Here is a 24,420-nt window from a genome sequence, read left to right as displayed (position 1 = left end):
ATTTCACTGCTGGGTATTTATCCAAAGAACTTGAAAACACAAAGGCATAAAGATACTTGCACCCCTATGTTCATTGTGGCATTATACACAACAGCCAAGACTTGGAAGCAACCTAGGTGCCCATCAAGGGACGAATGGATAAGGAAGATGTGGTATTTATACACGATGGACTACCACTCAGCCATAAGAAATGATGAAATCCAGCCATTTGTGACAAGATGGATGGACCTTGAGGGTATTATGCTGAGTGAAATAAGTCAGAGGGAGAAAGTCAAATACCATAGGATCTCACTCATAAGTAGAAGATAAAAAGGACAAAAAAAAAACAAACACATAGCGTTGGAGATTGGACTGGTGGTTACCATTGGGGAAGGGGGGAGGGGGGAGGGCAAAAGGGGTGATTAGGGTCACATGTGAGGGGATGCACTATAATCAGTGTTCGGGTGGTGAACATGATGTAATGTATCCAGAATTTGAAACATGATGTACATCCGAAAAAAATAAAAATTAAAAAAAAAAAAGAAAGAAGAAAAATGAAATTAAATTTTTTTAAAAAAATGAAATGCAGCAAAAGGTATTTGTGGGTTGGGGCCAGCCCTGTGGCCAAGTGGTTAAGTTCTCGTGCTCCACTTTGGTGGTCCAGGGTTTCGCCGGTTCGAATCCTGAGTGCAGACATGGCGCCGCTTATCAAGCCATGCTGAGGCAGCATCCCACATGCCACAACTAGAAGGACCCACAACTAAAAATATACAACTATGTACCAGGGGGCTTTGGGGAGAAAAAAGGAAAAATAAAATCTTAGGGAAAAAAAAAGTTTATTATGATGTATCTATTTAAAAAAAATGTATACATATTTGTGGTATGATAATTAAACAAATACTTTCAACATCTTAAATTGAGAATACCTATATTTAAAAGTCATGTATCAGATTTAGTAATGCATCAGATTTTAAGTCCAGCCATCTGATGGCAACGAGATAAACGTTGAACAATGGCATAATTGGTTTTTTGTATAATAGGGACAAATAATATCCACATATGTACATATCTTTGCACTAAATTTAGATTTGTTTAGAGAAAACTCATCTGGGGTAGAGATGGAGAGGAGTGGAGAAGCCTTAATGCATGTGACTCCTGTTAACAATGGGTATAACAAAAATTCTCTGAGTGCAAAGGAGCTCAAGTAGGTGATCTATGAGTGGAGTACAGAAATTTTACTATTTGAGTTATTACCACTATTGTAATGCTTTAGATTTTAGTTATTTTTTGTCTGTTTATTTTAACACTATTTACTCTTCACTAGTTTAGACATGAATCAAAGCAGCGAAGGATGTATGAAAAGGGTTAGCAGTGTGAATCTTGACAAACTTATAAATGACTTCTCACAGATAGAAAAGGTATGTAAAGATATCAAACAGTTGCACTATATAAGGAAAAGTGGAACAGATTTTGCCAATGGAAGGAGTTGGGAGGAAAGAAAAATTTACTGAAAAAATGAATAAGATAAAAATAATGTAAATGTATTTTACTAAGACCTTTCTCTACCATTTTTAAAATCTGTATTTAAAATATATCTGGTTTTGGCTCCTTTGTGCTAATAAATCAAAAAGTTTCTGGGGCAAGGGAACAAATAATTGATATACTTTTGCTGAAGTTAAAGTGAAAATACATACTTAAATGCCCAGGATGTCTATAAACTCAGGAATAGTTTAGTAAGAATTGAAGGAGACTCAGTCCTTAATCTTTTACCATTGTGACTTACTCTAATTTTTTTTACTTTTTACTATTCTATCTGCTCCCTTTTCCTTCTCTTTTGCCTAAAAGCAGACTCATTTGAAGTCCCCCTCCACAGCTCTGGACAAATTACTTGGTAGAGCAAACCTACAAGTATATTTTAGGTTTTTTCCCCCTCCTCTACCTGGGAGAGGAGTAGGAATAGCCATTGAGAAAACACAGATGAATAAATTAAAGATTTGAGGAGTGGGTTTGTGAAGCAAGAGTGGGAGTGGGAATAATATCTACCTCTATTTTCTCTCCTTTTCTTATCATTCTTCTCTATTCCTTTTTTTCCTCTGCACAGTGTAGCATTGCCATAATAAAAGAATTTTCATGATGATAAGTATTTTGAGGTAACATTATGAGCTTTATTAAAACCATGAACTTGGGTTTTCTTATCTGAGTGATTCTTACCAGAATAAGAGAGAACAGAGAAAGATTAAGAAGCACTGCTGGTGGGAGAGGAATTGGTACAAAATTGTTAACCATAGTGCTGAGGGTTGAATAGTTGGAAAGAAGGGGGTTCAAATTAGGTCATATTTTTACTTTTCATAACTTTTCATAACTGTTAGCCTCTTTTAATTTTTTACCTCGTTACTTTTAAAAATAAAAATAAATTGGGAAGTTGTATTATTTAAAAATATATGCCAGATTTAACTATTAGATTCTGAGGTATTAAATGGCTTATATTTTCATTAGTCTTCATATCCATAGGTAAAAAAAATCAAAATAGCTTCATTGCTTTGGTAATAATATATATCCTGTTTCTTCTACAGAAAATGATAGAAACCAGTGGAAAGAACAATATACTGAATATGCAGTTGGAAAAAACTAACAGTTTATTAAAAGTAATGCAAACAAAGGAGGTCTCAATTAAAGAAGGTTAGTTCTCTGCTGCCTGAAGAAGTACTAATTCTAACAAGAGTGCTTTTTGGTACAATAGTGATTAATATTATACCATACATTTTTTAAAAATTTTCAATTCACATAGAACTTTCCAGACTATCATTTCATTTTATCCTTAAAATATCCCTGAAAGACAGATAGGACTGGTATTATTACTCGACCTCAGTAATGAAGAAACATAGGATAAAAGAAGTTAAATAATCTATTTGAGACCACTTGGCTAAGAAATGGCAAATCCAAGACTCAGTCCAGGCCTTCAAAACCATGGAAAAAAATACAGTTGAATTCCTTCCTCACAATACAAAAGAAATTTCAGTTGAGTCAAAATTTTAGTGTTAAAAATTGGCTATCCTAGTCTGAAACTCTCCCCTCACTTCTTCGACACATGTACCATGTGTACCACTCAGCTGCCAGCAGCCAAACTCTCTACTGTGTCCCCACACTCTCTTTTTTGTTTTTGGTTTTGGTTTTTTAGAACAAAGGCCTTTCCAAGTGTGACATCCATCAGTGGAGAGCTGGTTAAATAAATTATGGTATATTTATTTAATGAAATACTATGCAGCTGTTAAAAAGGATGAAGTAGCTCTACATGATATAGAATAATCCCCAAGATATAGTAAATGAAAACAACAATGTACTCTCCAGTATGCTATCATTTTTATAAAAATATATCTTTAAACACAAACACCCTCTTCTCTTTATATTTGTTTATCTCTGGAAAGACAAATAGTGTCCTGGTAACAGTGCCTGTTATGTGGGGAGGGAGACTGGCTAGTTTTAGGGCAGAGTTTGGAGAGATTTTTCATTATACTTGCGTTTCATGTGTATTTATTATTTGAAAAAATAAATACTTTTTAAAAATCCAATTCTACTTATTCTAAATCTGACAGCCTTTTTGCTGGATAATATACAGCAGAAGTAAAAGAACACGTGAGAATGACAACTTATAGAGCCGGTGTGTGCTAATTCACTTAGAGAGGAAGAACAAACTGCCTATGACTGGATTTGTTTAATAATAAAGAATGAGATCTTGATATTTTGTTTTCTACATTTGTTACCAGATAAAGAATTTATTTGCCAGTTCAAGATGGTAATAACATTAGTATAGAGGACCAAGTACTGTAAAAAATCCTTTTCATACATAATTGTATTTAATATTTCCAACTGCTTTATGAAATAGATGTTAATGCCCAAATTACTAGTTAATGGTAAAGCCTAAATTTGAACTCAAAATAATCACTGATTTACCAAATTATATAGTATAAGAAGTAGCTTGATTGTCTGAGCTCTAGTTTTTAAGAATTGGATAGAATAGTATTGTTCAAATTGCATCGTAAAGTCCAACAGAAATGATAATGTGGATAAAGGTTTACAAAAAGAATTAAAAGCCATTATTCTAAAATAATGAATAGCATTCTACCTTAAAAGAATTCCTTACTGAGCCAGTTTCCTTTGTAAAAAGAGAAAAAAAAGACAGAAAAAAATGTGTTGAGAGAGCCACCTTGTGTTCATATTTTGAAAATACACAATTTTTCAGTTTCAGGGCTCTATTTTCTTTCTTTTTTTTTTTTTTTAAAGATTTTATATTTGTTTTTGCTTTTTCTCCCCAAAGCCCCCCAGTACATAGTTGTATATTCTTCATTGTGGGTCCTTCTGGTTGTGGCACGTGGGACGCTGCCTCAGCGTGGCTTGATGAGCAGTGCCATGTCCGCGCCCAGGATTCAAACCAACGAAACACTGGGCCGCCTGCAGCGGAGAGCGCAAACTTAACCACTCAGCCATGGGGCCAGCCCCAGGGCTCTGTTTTCAATTTACTGATTACTGAGGCACCTACAGCTACCATATTTCATGGATTGCTGGATTCATGACTCTAAAACGCACAAAGACAGTGATGGTAGAATCTATACCTCCTTAATTTTTAAATTGTAGCAGCTAACACAGTAACATACATGAAGTAGATAATCTCAAACGTAATTTAACCATCATTCTATTACTGGGAAATAGCAAGAGAGAAAAAATGGAAGATGATGGGAACTTTGTCTGAATGGCAGGGATGGTAGAGGGGGTGTGGGAAGGCGTGAAGAACCATAATAGTAGAAGCTTATATCTGCATAAACCTTTCAACTTCTGCAAAATACTTTAATTTTTATTAGCATAGTTGAAGAAAGTACACCGAGACTGAGTGCAGGACCTCTAACTGAAAGGTGAAGTTTTACATCCCCACCCATCCACCCACCATTCTTTCTTTCATTTAGTCAATAAATTAAAAAAAAAAAAAAAAACTACTGAACACCTATGAAATAGTCACCATGTTAGATACAAAGAATATCAAAATAAAGAAGATACCATCTATACCTGAAAGAGTTCGCTATCTTGTGGGAGAAACCACAGATAACTAAAATGCAATGTGATAAATGGAGAAAAAAAGATATTTACAAATTGTTGTGGGACACAGAGGAGAGAAATAATAACAACAATAACAATATTAAATATTTGCGAGTGAATTTAGGTTAAGTAGCTTACCCAGGGTGTCATATGTAGAAAGTGAAGAAGCTGAAACTCTAAGCCAGTCCCTCTGACTCCAGATTTCATGGTTTCATCAGCATGTCCTACACTTCCTGAGGAAGTATTGGATAGCATATTAAGAGCACGGGATTGAAATGAGAAAAACCTATGTTCAAGTCTATACCTTCCATTTACTAACTGTAGAATCTTTGGCAAGTAACCAAACCTCTGTGGATGACTTCCTACCTTTGTAGAATCAGGATAATGATACCAATTTCTCAGTATCATTTTGAATATTAATTGGAGTAATGTTTATAATGCACGTAGGGTAGTGCCTGGCAGAGTAAACATTCAGTCAATGGCACTATTATTATACCTAGAAAACTTGTCATTATTAGACATAAATGTGGTATTTAATATTTAACCATCAAAATGGATGCCCAATTAGAATGGAAGCTAGTCAGTATGTCATGCTAGTAAATACTGGCTAAGTATCAATTGTGGGCTTCTAAAACTGAAAGAAAGAGAATAATGCTCAATATTTATTAGCTGTTAAGCGAAGCACATAGGAGTGAAATTGCCCTTAAACTTAAAGTTATCTTTCTTTTTAGAAATATTAGGTTGTTCTTTTATGAAGTTTTCATCATTATATGTTTAGCTACTATAATTGTAAGCGTAAATTAGTGCAACATATGTTTCCTAACTTTATGGTAAAAATGTGACAGCAATAACTCTCACAAAGAGTCCTTCTCTGGTTCTGTTCTTGCCCTCTTTCCAGAGCCTCCAACCTACTCAAATTACTCTGAAGAAGTGGTCCTGAGCTGGTCTTCTTGGTGGTAGTAAAGTAATTAAAATCATAGACTTTAGTGCTGGACTGCTGGGATTCAAGTTATAGCTCTACCATTTACTTGTTATAAGTGTGACATTGGGCAATTTCCTAAACTTCTGTGTGTCAATCTCCTCATATGTAAAATGAGTCAATACTAGGACCAACCTCATAGGGTTAAGAGGGCTAAATGATTTAATATTTGCAAAGCAGTTAGAATAGCGATATAATATATGTTGTATTTTCAGGCCAGAGCTTCTCCACTTACCCCTTTCTTGTTTCAGTTTACTATGATATTGCCTGTGTATCAATCAACCATTCACCAAATATTTATGGAGTGCCTGCTATGGACCACAGCTGCTCTAAGTACTAGGGAGAAGTGGTAAACAAAACAGAAAATAGTCCCTGCTAACCTGGAGCTTAAAGTGGACTGCTTAAAGTGACAGATGTTGCCACCATTGTTGCTATCCACCAAAAGTTTAGTTGTTGCTGGTGATAACCAAGAGTATACTGAAAGCTTATGTGCACATGTCAGGGCACCAGTGCTTACAAGGAAGTCTCCATCTCTTGATATGGAAGAAGTCATTGGCAACAAAGTTGCTGATGCCTTGTAACTGAACACATTGAGATTTCACTCCTTTTATTGCTACTCCCTTGCCCTAACACTCAAGCATGAGTACTAAGAGGACAGGTTAGAGGACAGTGAGGAAGAAAAGTATTATCTTCTCCCAAATGACACTTCTCACTAGCTCTGACTCTGTCTTTGAGTAAAACTTAATGTACCTTGACAGTCTTTCCTTGGGATAGTCTTTCATGGAAAACTCACATGATATATTTCTCATAGTTCCCCAGAGATGTCCATGTGTGCCTTACTTCTAGGGCAGATGTTGCCAAGGCACATGGGGGGAATCCCTACTATACTGAATTTATTTTACCTTAGAAAACTCATTACTAAATCCTTGAATATGTTTGGCTTAAAGGCTGATTAAAAGGTATTATATAATTTACTTTGAGATACCTTATTAAGATTTCAAAATTGTCAATTAAATATTATTTTATTTTAAGTATTTCAACTTTGAAAGAATAATTCCAAAATTAAAGCAAATAATCTTCAAATAAATTTATCTTTTATGTTTTAGAATGTACAACTCTTCATAATATGGTCAAAGGGCTGCAACAGACCATTGAATATCAACATAATTTGAAAGGTAAGTCATAAAAAAATCTAAAAAAAATATGATATATTTGAGCACCTTTAAAAATAGAGAGTTTTTACATCATTGAAAGTAAGTTGCTTTTAATCTGGTCTTGTTAAATTCATCAGCTAAGGGCAGGATTCCTTACTACTCAATACACTTTCCTAAACTATTATGAAGAAATCCCATGCTGAACGGAAGAATTCAGCCATGTTCTGACAGTCGTAATAACTCTCTTTATTACGTTCAAGAGTTTAGAAGTATATTTGTTCTCAATAGTACTCTTGGTCTTTAATAACCCTGTGTTCAGTTATGAAGGGTGAGTATTTACTAGTAATCACATGATGAATATTTTATCCAAACTGCAGTGATAGTTTACTATTTAATTTTTCTCATAGACCAAGACTATGTTTGTGTAAGTGAAGCCAACATATTCAGCTTATTTTATTTTTGTTAGTCATGCTAACTCAGTAGGCCTACCATTGACAAAACAGACAGAGCAACCAAGTGTTTTGTCCTGTTCTGATTTAGCTGTAGTGCAGTGTTTGTGGGAGTTTCCTTTACTATCCTGGAGATTAGACTAAATTGCCTTCAAGGTCACTTCCAACATAAAACTCACATCAAACAAGAATTTCTCATCTTAGTCCTTTGCTTTTATCATAAAGTACTTTACATATGTAAGTGAGATATAATAGTGATCTTATATGCTATTTATTTGATTTGACATTATACCTTATTGTCTATATAATGTTCTAATTGATACTTACCTTTTTTTAAGAATTATTATTAATTCTTACTTTTTCCCCATTACTTTACCTTAAAATATTTTCTCAAGTGTTGATGAAATAAATCTAGAAAGCATATTAGACAACTTCACACACAAACAGCATCTGCAATACAGAGAGAATTCATTTCATTATCAATACACCACTAAAAGCTGTTCTGGAGATCAAGAAGGGTAATAGATGGTGAACCATATCATCTCCAATGCCTTTTGTTTTGGCTAATTCAAGGAGGCTTCTGATCCCTGTACGTCCCATAGATTTTCACTTTACTTGGTTCTAGCATTCTGCTCATTTTTTCCCAGTGTTTGATCCCCATCCCACACTTGGCTTGGGCTTTCATTTTCGCAGCTCAATGCTGATGGCTCAGAACAACTTTTCTCTTCTCTGTGACTGGATACAACACCTAGCTGCATTGAAAAACTATGTGAATGTTCATAATCCTTTACAATCCTCTTATTCTGGGATTCAAATGGTATTTAATTTAACACTTTCAAGATATTTTTCAAGTAAAACATCTACCAGAAATTAAAGTTAAATACTTTGAAGTCCCAGAAAGTCAATTATAATTCAATAATGAATATATGAAACGTTATTTCTTTGTAGAAGGGTATATGACATTGACCAATCGTCAAGAATACCATCGTTTCACAGATATGACAGGACAAATTTTTAAATAACCATTCCTGAAAATGGATATCCTATGGTGCCTCTCAGGCAGAAATAGTGATTTACTGATTTCATTTTTCCAGTGCTTCTACAGGCCTTGGTTTGGGCAAAGTGATAGATGTGAACTACCTGTCTTTCACCTCTTTCATTCATTTGATTGTCAAGATTATATGGTTAATTTGCTTATTTAGGCTACAGAGTGGCTAAAAATGTTTACCTCTCCAGAAACTATTTCCTCTTCTTAATAGAAACCTGATTTTTTTCTGACATTCATTCTTCATCCACTCAATCATGTGTCTCAGGGGAAACTAACTACATCCCAGCTCCAAGGGACGGCTTCTGGAATAATTTCCCTCTCTCCCAAAATATGAACTGTGTTCTGGTTGTTGATAAGTCTGCATATAATGCCTAAAATTATTGCAAAATTCTTGCTTCCAGCTTTAAAATTATGACAGTATTGAGGATAGCAGGAAGAAGAGACTAAAAGGACTTGGTTTCTTGATAACATTAATGACCTGGTAAATCAATTACCCTCTAGGCTTAAGAGTTTCTTCAGCTGCTATCAGAGAAATTATACCTTCTTTTACTCTCTTCTATCAATGTTTTCAATAGGGGCTTATGGGCTGTGTAAAAGATGATCTACTGAGATGAGAAAGAAAACACTGAAATTCTCATTTACATTTATTTTTGTCTAACAACCAAGGCAAATAATCTGATGAAAGTTTAATAATGGAATGTTATTCCTTACTCTCTCTGTACATCAGTTATGTGTCAGTCACAAAATACACAAGATTCCTCTGCTCCCAAGGAGAGTGGGAGTTCTAAAACTGAACAGTTGCATCTTTATTTTTTCTTCAGTCTCAGACTATTGACATGTAGTACAGTTTACATGTACCTGGTTAAGAGGGTTTATATATTATATTAGCTACTTACAATCAAACTAATCGTTTCAGAATGGACAAGTAGCTTTAAGAAATAAAACACAGTTTGACAATAATATTAATCATGCAAGCACAAGTCAATAATAAGAAAGTAGCAAAGCTGTCACTTCTCCTACCCCTGTACAGGTTCTTCATCAGACATATTAAAAAGTTAAAAATAATGAAAATCTATCATACTTCATGAAATGTCAGCCAATGGTGGCCAAGTAACTTCTTTTAGGAGATTAATCTAAAGCAAGACTATTTTCAAATGGATATTTAGAAATAGTTCCATCCATTTCTGGTTCTAAATCCAGTGATTTAGAAGCTGAAAATGTGTCAACTTCAAGTATTCTCACCTGCACATTAACTTGGCATAGGACTATCAACCTGCAGAAACAGAAACCAGTTTAAGAGGCAAAGTATTTATTTAAGACCAAAGAATTGCAATTCAGGGAGCATAGATTCAGGCAGAAACCCAGTTAGCGTCCCACTGGGGAATAAAAGTCAGAGGCTTTTACTGGCAAAGAAGGGAGGTTGTATTACAAAGAATTTTAACTGGCGTTAGAGGCAGAGAGCTAGTCTTGGCTAAACATTGATTGACTATTGATACTATCTTCAGAAAATCAACAGTCCTCAGTCTTTGTGATCAGCATGTCTGTTCTCCTGCTGACTTCTCAAACACTTGCTTGTAAAACAATTATCCAAAAGTTTGGCCCAGTCCAAGGTTCAAGACAAGAAGGCAGTTTCTCTGGAAAGATGTCTCTGACTCCGTTTTAAAATGGTTCCACTGTAGTAAATTTTGACAGGAATGCTAAATTCAATAAAAATTCTTCAGACAATGATTCTCAGTGATTTTGAGCCCTTTTTTTAAATGTTTGTTTATTTTGAAAAACCTTTTGAGAGATTTATAAGAATAATTAATATCAAGGAAGATAGATATTTGACAAAATTTCAAAAACAATCACCTTTTCTTAATTGATGTTTGGGATTGAAAAATGAGTATCCTGATTTAGTAAGTACAGCCAATGACACATTTGTTCCATTAAAACCAAATATCAAAACAATCTGAATATTGAAACCAGCCTTCAAATTTCTTTGTCAGAGTTAAATCAACATTGTAAAAATTACTGATTCATTTTCAGTTCCATTGTCTCACTAAAATTTATTTACAATAATAACAATTCAATAATTTTTAAGTTTTATAACAATACTTTAAATAATATTAAAATAATTTAACATTTACTCTTTAGTTCACCTTTTTAATTTCTACTTTTATCTGTTTTAAGAATTGTGTACAATTAGAAAGTAGTATATATATATATATACACACATATATATGATTTATAAATAAATAGACATGAATTGGGGAGTACATGATTATTTTTTTTATCAAGGAAATACAGTTATAAAAGTTTGGAGACTATTAGTTTAGAACACCACGTCTGTGTGTCACTACTTTTTAGACTTTGTTATTTATGTTAGCCAGTCTCTTCCCCCGTAACTTCCTACCAGTTCTGTACGAGAAAGCGGTTGGTCCCTCTAGCCAAGGTATATTTGGCAATAGCTTTGGAATTTAACAGCTTAAGGGAAAACTTGAGTCTTTCTCATTCTCATGATTGGATGATCAAGTTAAATATAGTTTCTAAGATACTGTCATTACCAAGGACTAAAGAAGCTCTTCCTTTTATTACTACTAGCCTGACACTGGGAGGGAAAGTCATGAAACAATATTAATGAATTGCATCTGATATGCTTTCTATCAAAGTGGAGAGGGGCAAGGGCACATTATGTAGGTTATGCAAAAGTATTAGCAGGCCTTTATACTGTGGACTTTTTCTCTTGTTGCTTGATTCCTCTGTTCTCTACCCCCAAATTTGGTCTTTATAACTCAAAGAATGGATCCTTCCTGTCTTTGAAGTAATGTTCATTTGGAGTTCAAGGTATGGACATGGGTCCTTAGAAACAGAGTATGACTCATCACAATATATCAAATGATAGGAACTTTTCTTGTATTATATTATTGTATATTATTCCATATGCTAGTTTACGAAAAACCCTGTAATTCATTGTATGAAAGATAATGATGTTATGCCCTCTAACTTATGGCCAGTGATTACTACCAGGACAAAGAAAACAAGACTCAGAGACTTTTCTCCATTAGAGAATTATCACCATATAACCAGTCCCAAATCAAATGAATTTCCCAAATTTATCTTAGGAATTCAAACACATGGGCAGTGTGTCATATGGAGAAAAGAGGGAGACACATGTAGTTAGCTGCAAATATGGAGCACCTCCAAAACCAGTAGAATTCAAACTTATTTTTACCAATTATCACAAGTAATTTCTTGCAACTTAATATTACTTTTTTCTTATCTGAACTGAATCTGAATAACTTGAATTTATTTAGGCCCCTATACTCTATCAGGGTAGGTTTCAAAGAAGACATTATTATTTATAGTAAAACTTTACTGTACAAAATTGTACTGAACAAAATTAATTAATCAAAATTGATTATTAGGGCCAGCCCCGTGGCCGAGTGGTTAAGTTTGTGTGCTCCTCTTTGGCGGACCAGGGTTCACCAATTCAGATCCTGGGCGCGGACCTACATACCGCACATCAGGCCATGCTGTGGCAGCATTCCACATAGAAAAACTAGAATGACCTACAACAAGGATATACAACTATGTACTGGGGCTTTGGAGAGGAAAAAAAAAGAGGAAGATTGGCAACAGATGATAGCTCAGGGCCAATCTTCCTCAAAAAAAAACAAAACAAAACAAAACTCAATAAAACAATACAGACAATTCACATTTAAGGACTTTCAGTTTGATACCAAAGGAGACTAATGAATTTTAGAAGACTATGTTGCAAAATTATTAAAGTCCAAGAGATTAAAATGGACTTTGGCAGGTCAGAGAAAGATTACTTGCCAAATATCAGGACTAGGAGCACTCTACAGTGATGCAAAATGCTATTTGAATTTATAACTACTCCAGCCAGAGCAGCAAAAGCCTTACAACTTAAAAAAGTAGCCAGAGTGGGAATATGTATTTGAAAATTTAATGTAGAATCCGGTAGGATGATGAAAAAAAGCAGCACCAACAATAATCATATTGATTGTACTACTGATAAAAGTCAACATAGAGCCAACTGAAATGTAATATAAAGTATCCAGGAGGTGAGCTATTTCTTCAGTGGATGGCTTTAGTTCACAGATAAGTTATGTGGTTCTATTTAGCATAATTATGGATGTGCCAAAGCTAGATAATATGCAAGTAGTATTACATTTAAATAAGTTGATCAATTTTTCTTGGCAGAGGGAAGACTTATCATCATTAAAAGGTCAGTTTTCCTGAAGTTAATATACACATTTAATACAATTTTAATTAAAATACTAGATTGGGGAGGGAGAAGATTCTATAAAATAATCTTAAAGTTCATTTGACAGAAGAAACAAACAATAAAACTATGAAAAAGAAGAAGAATGTGGGAGAGGGGGACTTCCATTACCAGATAATAACATGTTCCAAAGCTGTTGTAATGAAATCAATATGGTATTGGCATAGAAATTGAAGAATATCTCTATGAAAGAATAAAGGACTAGATTCTAGAAACAGGCCCCAATATTTGTTAACATAAGTATGACACAAGGAATATTTCAATTTATTGGAAAAACAATAGCATTTTAACATATGGTATTAGTACAACTAGCATTCCGTCTGGAAGAAAAGAAAGTTAGACTTTTTCCCACCACATCAAAAATAAATTCCAGATGGATAAAAGACTTTAATGTAAAAAAGAATAATAAAACTTAAAAGAAAACCCAGTATACAACACAGAGCTACAACCTAGAGCTGTAGAATATCTTCTTAAGCGACCTGGGAACCTCAGACGCTATGTAAAGAAAAAACCGATCTAATAGACTTTAACAACAATGCAACAAAAGCACAAACAACGACAATGAGAAAAGAACTTAGCATGTTATTTTTTCACCCAAAAGTCAAAAAACAAATAATTAATTTGAAAAAATGTTTTCAAATACCAATCTGGTTTATATCTACAGTATATGAAGAAATCTACAAATTGACCATCAGTTAATAGAATTATTTTAATGTGCAAAAGATATGAATAAAAATATGGAAATAGGTATGTGTGTATACATATGTTTGATCCAGAGGTTAAGAGCATGAAGAGAAACACAGAAGGATACACAATTGCACCAGGGATGTGAAGGGAGAGGGAGAAAGAGGAGAAAAGAGGAAGAGGAAGAAGGCCCCAAAAAAAAACGAAAGAAAGAAGGGAAAAGTGTCCTAAAAGTATCTCAGCATGTATGGTATGATGCAATTTATGTAAAATTATAAAATGTATGTACATATATGCATAGAAAAATCATGGACTTGAAGGAAGGCCCATTTTTAAGAACTAAGTTCTTTGCAAGTAATAATGTATAGTATAATTTTATATGGGTAAAACCAGTACAAATATATGGTATGTTTATATATAATTGTATAGGCTGGGAGAGAAGTAGGGAAGGATACAGACCAGGCTGTTAACATTGATAACTTCAGGGAGGTGAGTGGGTAGTGGAGATGTGTCGAGTTTATTAGCTTCCCTTTACAGATGCTTCACTTACTAAAACTAGCAAATATGCTTTTATAAATTGGAAAATATCAAATTTCTTTCATCTTTCAGTTACGGATGCTTCGGCATTCCCAGTAGATACAAGTGGTGTTTGTTGCCTAGCGAGCACAATCTCTTTTTAGGCAGCTCCCAGCCCTTAATTATTGTGACAAAACAAAACAAAAACTTAGACTTGAAAATCATACAAAGCTGAATGATGAAAGAAAGTAAAGCTCATTGTTATTATAGAGATCAAAATCCTCTACAATCTCCAGTTCTTAATTCTAGAATACACACATTCTACTGACAGGATAGATTTTTACCTTGAAAACTTTCAGGTTACATGACTGTTAATGCATTGTGTTCCTGTGGATTGAAAATCCCATTAGAATGGGGGTGAGGATGGGGGGCAGAAAACATATCTCAAGTCTTTTGTTCTAAAGAGAATACTATATTTTATAGATAAGTGTTTTAGTTCAAAATTTTTTCAAATTATTGGTGCTTTCCTTTCAAGGAAATATCAAATTTTCCAACAAAATTTTTGTAAAACTGAAGCCAGCAAGATTAAGCTCTGTATTTTAAAATATGACCCTTTAAAATATAACACTTTCCTGTCTGATCGTAGTCTTTGAAAACAAATTGATTTTATATTTTTACTTTCAGTTTAATGCTGTTCATTTATCATCTTCCCTTGTAAACATAGTTCTGGCTTTTCTCTTTCTACTCCAAATATGTCTATTCTCCCAATTACCAAAACTCTAAACTTTGCAGTTACTTTTTACTCTTCCACCCCAACATTGTCAATTTTTACCCACAAGGCACATACTCATTACTTCTTACCCATGCCTCTGCAATAGTTTCATAAGTGGACTTCATTTCCAAGATCTCCTCTCGACATTATATACGTATTGTAAGACAAACCTTCCTAAAGCGTTGTTCAGATAATGTCAAAAATCTTTAATGATTTGTTGTGTTGTTTTGACTAGTTCTTGGTTGTGCTATGTTAGGGTTGTAGGAGGGAAAGTGTAATAGGATGTTGAGTGGGACTTTTTCTCTCAACCTGAAACTGGTAACTAGGGCCCAAGATTTAAAAAAGAATTTAAGCAAAATATTCCCACATTCTAAAGAGAGCTGCTAACATGTTACCAAATATTGAGGTGAGTCCAGACTCTCCATTATATTAGCCCATAGAAGTAATTCACAGCCATCAGAGAGAGTACTAGAACTCCAGAAGTTTAATCTAGAGAATATCTCCCCGTTCCCTGACCCCTACCCCCAAGAGCTAGACAAGGAAGAACAATTAAAGAGAAAACTAAAACTTTCTCCACTTCCGAGTCCTTCAAGCCAGATCTAGCCAGTGATAAGGATTATGAAAACTTTCAAACTTGAAATAGAAAATCAGAGTTTTAAACTAACCCGGATATTTAGTAATGGAAATCACTGCAGAGTTTTTTAATTTGCCAAAAATGTCATTAAGGTATTGGCAACTCAGAGATGAAAGGAAATTCAACACAGCACTGTTGAAGGCACTGATGGGGAAGGGATGTGGCAGGAGAATTTCCATTTTATATCACACTGAATTTAAACTGATTAAAAACCAGTCCTGTTTAAATTTAAGTGTAGAAAATTTAAGTGTAGAATAAAAGCCCTCCGGATAAATTAATGCTAATTATGCTAATGCTAATGCTAATCATATAATAATTTAATAATGCACAGACAAAAAACCACCCTGCCCAATTTGTGACCAGCTCTCTCAGCCTCAACACCAAAGAGAAAACACAGAATGATTGACCATTTATATTGTGCCCATTTTCCTTGAACTATAAAGTCCTGTAATTACTAGCTTTAACAATCAGATGGAACTTTTGGAAACTGTTCTTTAAATGAAGTACAATTTGCATACTGTGAAATGCATAGATTTTAGGTGTACAGTACATTGAGTTTTGACTATTTTAGACACTCATATAACCCAATCCTCTATTGATATATAGAATATTTCCGTACCCTTAGAAAGAACTCTCAGCCCCTTCCCAGGAAATCTTTGCCCCCACCCCACAGGTAACCATGTACTCATTTCCCTCACCCTAAAGTAGCTTTGCCCATTCTAGAACTTCACATAGATGGAATTATACTGTTTGTTCTCTTTTGCATCTAGCTTCTTTTCCTCAGGATAATGATTGTGAGATTTATTCATGTTGTCGAGTGTATCAGTAATTCATTCCCTTTTATTCCGTTGTATGAATATACCATGATCCATTTATCCATTCACCTGTTAATGGTCATTTGGGTTATTGCCAGTTCTTGACTACTGTGAATAAAGCTGCTAGGAACATCCATGTACAATCTTGAGTGAATATATATCTTCATTTCTTTTGTGAATGGAATTTCTGGATCATAGGATACATCATGTCTAGCTATCAAGAAAATATCATAAGGCCTACTAAAAGGCAAAAAAAAAACACAATTTGAAGAGACAGAGTAAGCATCAAAATCTGACATGGCAGACATGTTAGAATTATCGGACTGGGAATTTAAAACAACTATGATTAACATGCTAAGGGCTCTAGTGAATAAAGTAGACAGCATGCAAGAACAGATAGGCAACGTAAGCAGAGATGGAAATCCTAAGAAAGAACCAAAAAGAAATTCTAGAGATCAAAAACACTGTAACAGAAATGAAGAATGCCTTTGGTGGGTTTATTATGCACCACAACAAAGTAATGTTTATCTCAAGTATGCAAGACTGGTTCAACATTTGAAAGCCAATTAATGTAATCCAGCACACCAACACGCCAAAAAAGAAAAATCACATGATCATATCAGTAAATGAAGAAAAAGCTTTTGACAAAATCCAACACCCATTCATGATTTAAAAAAAAAAAAAAACCTCAGTAAACTAGAAATAGAGGAAGCTTACTCAACTGGATCCAAAAAAAATCTGCAAAAAACTACAGCTAACGTCAGACTTACTGGTGAGAAACTAGAGGCCATCCCACTAAGATCAGGAACAAGGCAAGGATATCCTCTCTCACCACTCGTTTTCAACATTGTACTCAAAGTCCTAGATAGATAAGACAAGAAAAGGAAATAAAAGGTATACAGATTAGGAAGGAAAAAATAAAACTTTGTTCACAGATGACATGATTATCTGTGTAGAAAATCTAAAAGATTTGACGAAAAATACCTCCTGGAACTAAAAAGCGATTATAGTAAGGTTGCAGTATACAAGGTTAACATACAAAAGTCAATTGAATGTGGGGCTGGCCCCGTGGCCGAGTGGTTAAGTTCTCGCGCTCCACTGCAGGCGGCCCAGTGTTTCCTTGGTTCGAATCCTGGGCGCAGACATGGCACTGCTCATCAAGCCACGCTGAGGCAGCGTCCCACATGCCACAACTAGAAGGACCCACAACGAAGAATATACAACTATGTACCGGGGGGCTTTGGGGAGAAAAAAGGAAAAAAATAAAATAAAAAAAAGTGTTAAAAGTCAGTTGAATGAACAGTGGAATGAATGAATGGCAATGAACAAGCGGAATTTGAAATTAAAAATGCAATACTGTTTACCTTAGCACCCCCCAAAATGAAACACTTAGGTATAAATCTCATTAAATGTGCTCATGATTTATATGAGGAAAACTACAATACTCTGATGAAGTAAATCAAAGAAGAACTAAATAAATGGAAAAATATTCATGGTCATGGATTGGAAGACTCAATATTGTCAAGACGTCAGTTCTTCCCAACTTGATCTATAGATTCAATATAATCCCAATCAAAATCCCTGCAAGTTATTTTGTAGATATTGACAAACTGATTCTAAATAATACAGAACTTGCAATTATTGTTACCCAGGTCTAGGTCTCATTCAGCCTTGGCACTGATCCCAGTTAGTCACTGAACTCAAGCCCTGGCCTCTATCTCACACTGGTTAGCGATTACAATCCAGGCTCCATGCCTACTCCTGGCCTAATTTTATCTCTGAGCACCTTTTACGTCTGGTTCAGGTACAGATCTTGGCTCTGTTTCAAACCCTTACCACACACTATATACCAGGATTAGCTCTTTCCTGATCTAAGTATATCTGTCTTTCCTTAAAACACCTAGAGGTGAGCAAGAGTGAGTACTGAAAATTGTCAAGCACTACTCCTTCTCCATCTTTTGTCAGAAGAAGAGTTTTCATAATATATAAAAAGCTGTCAATTATGGTAGATCTGAAACAGTAGGGAAAATCAAAGATGCAAAACCATATTTTAATTCTTTTCATTTCATTTTTGTCTTAAGTTTTACATGAAAAGGCATTAAGTAAATATAACTATGATTCTCACTAATGTTGCTGTAAGACAAAACCTCCCTCGCTTTCTAGCTTAGATATCTAGTTTACAATATCACTCATCTTCTCTTTTAGCAGTACTTTTGTTTCTCTTGCTCATTCTGTAATACCAACTGTACTACTCAAATATGGATCAATCCAATCTTACACCTGCTTTACTTATAATGCTAACGCTACTGAAAGCTATTGGTGCAAAATCATGCAATGCAGGCTCATATTAATTCATGAGTCCCAGTTTCAACTGTATCCTTAGTTTATCCTGGCTTTTCAAATTTTTTACTCTTCAAGCCCTCACCTTTAAATCTGTTTCTTTCTCTTTCAACTTACTTTACTTTTTATTTCACAGAAAAAAATGAAAGCTGTCAGATGTAAACTACCTCATTTCTTGTTATCTGCCATCCCTTCTTCCCACTGCACCTCCTCCAAATATGTACGTATCTGGACATGGCCTTATTTCCTTCCTCCTTAGCATAGAAAAAAGGAAATCCTTCTTCCTTTCCTTCTTAAACCTGGTTTCACCACTATGGTTTAACTCTCATCTCTCTTCACTTCTCTCTTCTGGGATGTTGCATCTTCACTTGTTCCTTTTCTCTGTCCTTCATTTCCCTTTTTCTGTTGGCCATTCTTCTCAGCATTTAAACAACTCAGATCTCTCCCATCTTTTAAACAAACAGGAAGACATAATTTCCTTGACCTTGGGTTTATTCTCTTCAATTGCCCTTACTCTTTCCTTTTACAATCAAACTTCGAGGGAATAGTCTGCGCTCACTATCTCCATTTCCCCACTTTCATATGATCTTCAGCTTAGAAGAATTAGCCATTTCCCATAGTTTTCAGACTCAAAATTCTTTCACTTGATCTTTCTATTGCATTTTTTGCCATTGATTATAACCCCTTTAACCTCTCTTTTTTCAGTACCACTCTCTCCTGTGTCTCTGGACCCTTCTTCTCAGGCTTCTTTATAGAATATTCTTCTGTTGGCTACCGCTAAAAGTTTCTCAGCCTACCAGAAATGTTCCCCTGGATATCCCAAGTATTTCAAATTTAGCATAGTGAAGATCTAGATTCACCATTTCCCTCCTAAAAGTCTTCCCCGCTTAATTTTTCCCAAACTGATGAACATTTTGCAGTTACCTAAATCAGAAACCTAGAAGGCAAAAGTTCCCCTTTCTCTTTTGCCTCTGCTGTCCAATCAGTCAGTAAGTCTCCTGGTGAGTCTATGCCCTAAATAGTTATCTTCATTTTCCTTTTGTTTTCTACTTCTGCTGACCTAACTTAGACTCTTACTTCTTACTTGATCTATCTTTACTGATATCCATTCCTCTAGGGTCAAAACTCTCCCATTCATCCTCTACACTGCCAGATAATCTTTTTAACATGTAACTTATTATTTCACTTCACTGCTCAAAGTTCTTTAATGACTCTGTAACCTATAAAATAAAATTAAAAGTCATTCATATCCACCTCCTATTAGGATATGGCCCCAACATTTTTAACACATCCTCCTCACAGTTTTCACTCCAACCACACTGTACTTGAATTGTAATTTTCCCAAATGTGCTATGCTCGCTCAAGCCCAAAGTCTTCTGTGCAGCTTTCTGTATCTGGAATGCCCTTCTCCAAAATGGGGTAAGCCTTATAATTTAAGTCTCAGCCCAAGTCGTCCCACTTCTGTAAATCCTTTCCTGACTTCACGCTGACATAGGCTTTTCTTCCCCAGGACCCCACAGTATTTCAGACATCCTGCCATCACAGAACAATTATCATAGCATATCAAAACTACTTGCACAGCTGTCTCACCACTAGGCTCTAAGTTCTTTGAAGAGCAATAATTTTTTTTGTTTCAACATTCCCAGTGTCATGCACAGAGCCTGATGTGTAGTAGATGCTGCATTGAATGCATACACGGTGAATGCATTGAATGCATACACGAATGGAAACTTGAAATGTTAAACATATTCCCATATTAATTGAAGAGTGCTATATGTTATGGTGCTTTTTGATGATTTTTACACAGGTGAAAATGAACAACTAAAAATAAATGCTGATCTTATGAAAGAAAAGTTAAAATATCATGAACAGGTGAGTTCATGTATCTTTATATTCAATCAAATCGCTATAGAGCATTCTTCTCAAATTAGAAAAAAAAAGTGGTTGTTTTCAATGATAAAGACAGCCTAAATTTGCAGAGTAATTATATATGTGTGTGTACCAGAATTTTTGATAAATAAACGTTTTTAAAGAAATACAAGTTTTGAGGACTCTAGTCTTTTTGCAGACTATGATGCACTAATATATCACTTGCATTATTTTTTCTTCCTACCAAAAACAGATGCAAGTATTTTGCTACATATTTTTTAATTATGTTAATAGAATTTTTACTCTAGCATATGTTAGCACTTTTAAACTTTTTTTTTTTACTATAAAGTAAATGAGTCTTTAATCTTTATGATTTGGGTAATCCATTGCAATTTTATTGCCATCCAAATGAAGGGAGTATTTTATTTGGATTATCAATTAATTCTCTCCCAAGAGCCACAATACCCTCTGCTACTTTTTATTTTCTCCTACCCCTCTGCCCTTTGGGAGGTTTATTACACTAATTTTTTTCTCATCTCCTAAGAGTCAATATGTCAAACTCTGGCAGAGCTAAGATTTCCAAAACTCAAGTTGGATATGTATCAGGCTTAGAACCTCAACTTGAAGGATCGTCTCTAAATTCACTCTGGTTCCTCACTTGGGAAGCCTCTGAAGAAACACAAGCTAAGTCTAAAACCTCACCAGGGCTTCTGGATAATACTCAGGAGTAGTGAATAGCATCTGGCTGTGCTCTTAGAAAATTTAGCTTCTGATCACCAATTTTGAGACAATTTAAATATCTCTGGAATGTATCTCATCTTTTATTTTTCCTTTCCTTTATCCCTTTCCTTTATTCTTTCTCATCCTTTCCATGTCTTGCCTCTAGAACTGAACCATGGAAGGTGAAGTCAGAGTGCAATTGGGGCAGGAAGAAGGGAGAGAAACTTTTGCCTCCTTTCTCTTCTAAAATGTCAAGCCATAGAATACTACTTTGTCTAAAATACCGTCGGAATTTTCAGATGGGTGAAAATTAAAGAGAAAACACCATAACCCAAGATTCTGAGCTTCTTAATTAGGTACTGTCCAAAGTAAACTAAAGATGACCAATCCAATGAGGATTCTCTAGTACAAAACCTCCAGACACATTCAAAACATGGAGAACCACTCCCTAGAAACAAACTCAGCAGGTACTCATTGGCCATATTTATGGGACTGAGAGAGGTTTTGTAACTTGTATACAGAGAATCTTTAAGGTTTATTTTTAAAAACTACAACCAGAGGCTATCCCTTGGAATTTAAAATTCCCAGAAGGCAAATGAAAAGAAGGCAACCAAGAGTAACTTGTTGGGATTTTGTCCCTTTAGAAAAATGAAAGGATTAGATTCCTCGGGGCTAGCACAGGCTAAAGTAGGGGAGAAGAGCATAGAGAGATACAGCTTGGCCCCAGTCCGGACATTAGAATTGCCTTCATGCCTGGAGGCTGGAGTGAAAATCCTGGGTCTTACTGAATTAATGGAAGCATTCTACTTTAGTGGTAGCATCTTCAGGTGGCAAAGTCAATGGCAAATGAAAAGATACATAAATTTGTCTGCTGTGGTTTCTCAGTACAGCAACTGCTTAGTGCACTCAGTTGAGTCAGGAGTAGGTTATGAAAGCCACTCTGTCATTGCCCATCTTGAAATCTAGATACATGCATGTGAAATTAGCAATTTATGAGATTCACCCCTCTTCATCTGCTCGGCTTTAATTAAAGCCAGTGGTTGGATAGATTTGGCCATTCCTGCAAGTTGCCTGGCAGGATAAGTAGCACAAATAGGAATCCAAACAATATCCCCTTGAATTTATGTAACCTAGAGGAATGTACCTTTATTTTAAATTATAGCCTTCTAAGCCAGTGGATCTTGACTTTTTTTTTTTTACCTCCTCAGTACCACTGAATATCTATTAAAAGGTGTGACCCCCCTCCCCACTCTGAAAAAAATGCTCAAAAGTACACACACACATATATATGTGAATAATTTTGCATACAATTTCAGGAAGTTAGTGGACCCTTGAAGACCCATTCACTGGGTCTAGGCTAAGAACCTCTGATTTAAATAATTCTTATTAGCACTCTCATTCATTCGACAAATACATATCAAGAGATATACACTAGGAGTTGGGAATACAAAAGTGAGTAAAACAAAAATCCCTGCTTTTATGGTGTTTAGAGGCTTTTCTTGACCTCTTGCCTTCATTATTGTCTCTTTGTTACTATCCTACTTCACTTTTATTCTTCCTGCTTTCCCTTTCTCCTGCCTACATCTTAGGCTTGTGAGTGGTTTCTTTATGTAAGAACATAACTTTGGGTAGACAGTAAATCTTATCTTTGGGAGCTTTCTCTTCTAGCACCTTTCTCAATGTCCATCTCCGTATTAGCACAATAAATCATTTCTATGTTTCCAAGAAACTAATCTCAGGCGGCTTTCAAGCACATCTCAAATCCCAAATCCATCTTTCTTTAGCCTCTTTCCCATAAAGCTAACCCTTACCATGGGTAGTGCTTAACCTCCTTCTGGAATTAGGGATGTTTATATTATTTTCAGAAATAAAAGCTTAGCCCACATTCAAAGGGATTCATCTTACGTTGGGATAAGCCTGCTGGCTATCGAACAGTGCCTAAAGTTGGTTCTAAAATAGAACTTTGGCTTTTTTTGGACATATTTTAATTCTGTCATGGCATTTATTCATGCAATTAAACAAAATATTTTGAGCATCTGTGATATACCAAAACTGGTGATGAGTAGTCAAGAAGCAAAGATATAAAGACATTGCCTCTAGATGGTCTCTGTCTCCTTGGACCAGAAATTGGTTGTTCTCAAACCTGATTATTCAAACAATGGACAATATCTTTCCCCTCTAGATATAATTACATATCAAAAATTAATATAAACTTTGAGAATTTTAACTTTGTAAGTGATCAAAAGTTGTTTACACATATTTAAATTGAAGAGTGAACATATATTTTAATCTTTAGGAATATAAGAATAATGTTGCCAAACTTATGAGTGAAATGAAAATCAAAGAGGAGGGACATAAGATAGAAATAAGGAAACTTTATCAGGATATGCAGAAAAAAGGTAGGTTTTTATTTTTAATTTACTCAATTCTAAGACATCATAAAACAATTTAAATGCATGTATAAAATTTTTTCAGTAATTGCCAGTATTCTTGAATAAGCATTGCCTTGACGCCTTTTAATTTAGGTTTTTCCCTTCCTATATATTTATGTAATATAAATTACAACATTTCTAAATTAGATTCATGGTGTTTTCAATTAATATTACTTAATATTAAATAGTGTCCTTATAAAATTAATATAAAATATATAATTAATAACTTTGATATTTACATGCTCAGTATATTGAATATAATTTCACCAATGAAACTTTCTCCCTTCAGTAAAGCATGTCTCATGAACTTAGGGTGAGGGTTAACTGGTTTCATAAAGGTGTTAACTTTTCTTAATGAACCCATATTTCTGTACACTATATGCGGAAATTAACTTGAAATGGATGATAGGTCTGAATGTAAACCTACATTTGTAAAACTGCTAGAAGAAAGCATAGAAGATAATCTTTGTGACATTCAGTTAGCCACAACTTCTTAGAAAAAAACAAAAAACACAAACAATAAAGGAAAAAATTCTAAATTGAACTTTTATTAACTTCTGTCCTTCAACTCTGTTAAGACGATTAAAAGACAGGCCACAGACTGAGAGATAATACTTGCAAATGCATAGCTGATAAAGGACTTATATCGAAAA

At 34.7% G+C, this 24,420-nt stretch overlaps 1 protein-coding gene across 1 annotated transcript in view; it reads left to right on the top strand.

The window, feature by feature from the left end:
• The first annotated feature begins 1,310 nt into the window (after positions 1–1,310).
• Positions 1,311–24,420, top strand: part of CCDC152 (coiled-coil domain containing 152) — a 36,413-nt gene continuing 13,303 nt past the window's right edge. Inside the window, exons 1-5 of the mRNA XM_046671817.1 lie at positions 1,311–1,397; positions 2,553–2,658; positions 7,153–7,221; positions 20,554–20,618; positions 23,632–23,734. Of these exons, the coding sequence (XP_046527773.1) occupies positions 1,311–1,397; positions 2,553–2,658; positions 7,153–7,221; positions 20,554–20,618; positions 23,632–23,734 (430 nt within the window). The remainder of the gene's footprint in view (positions 1,398–2,552; positions 2,659–7,152; positions 7,222–20,553; positions 20,619–23,631; positions 23,735–24,420) is intronic.

This window comes from Equus quagga, chromosome 9 (assembly GCF_021613505.1).
Source record: "Equus quagga isolate Etosha38 chromosome 9, UCLA_HA_Equagga_1.0, whole genome shotgun sequence".
NCBI lineage: Eukaryota > Metazoa > Chordata > Mammalia > Perissodactyla > Equidae > Equus > Equus quagga.
Note: the sequence above shows the minus strand (reverse complement) of the source record. Positions and strands in the feature narration are given on the sequence as shown.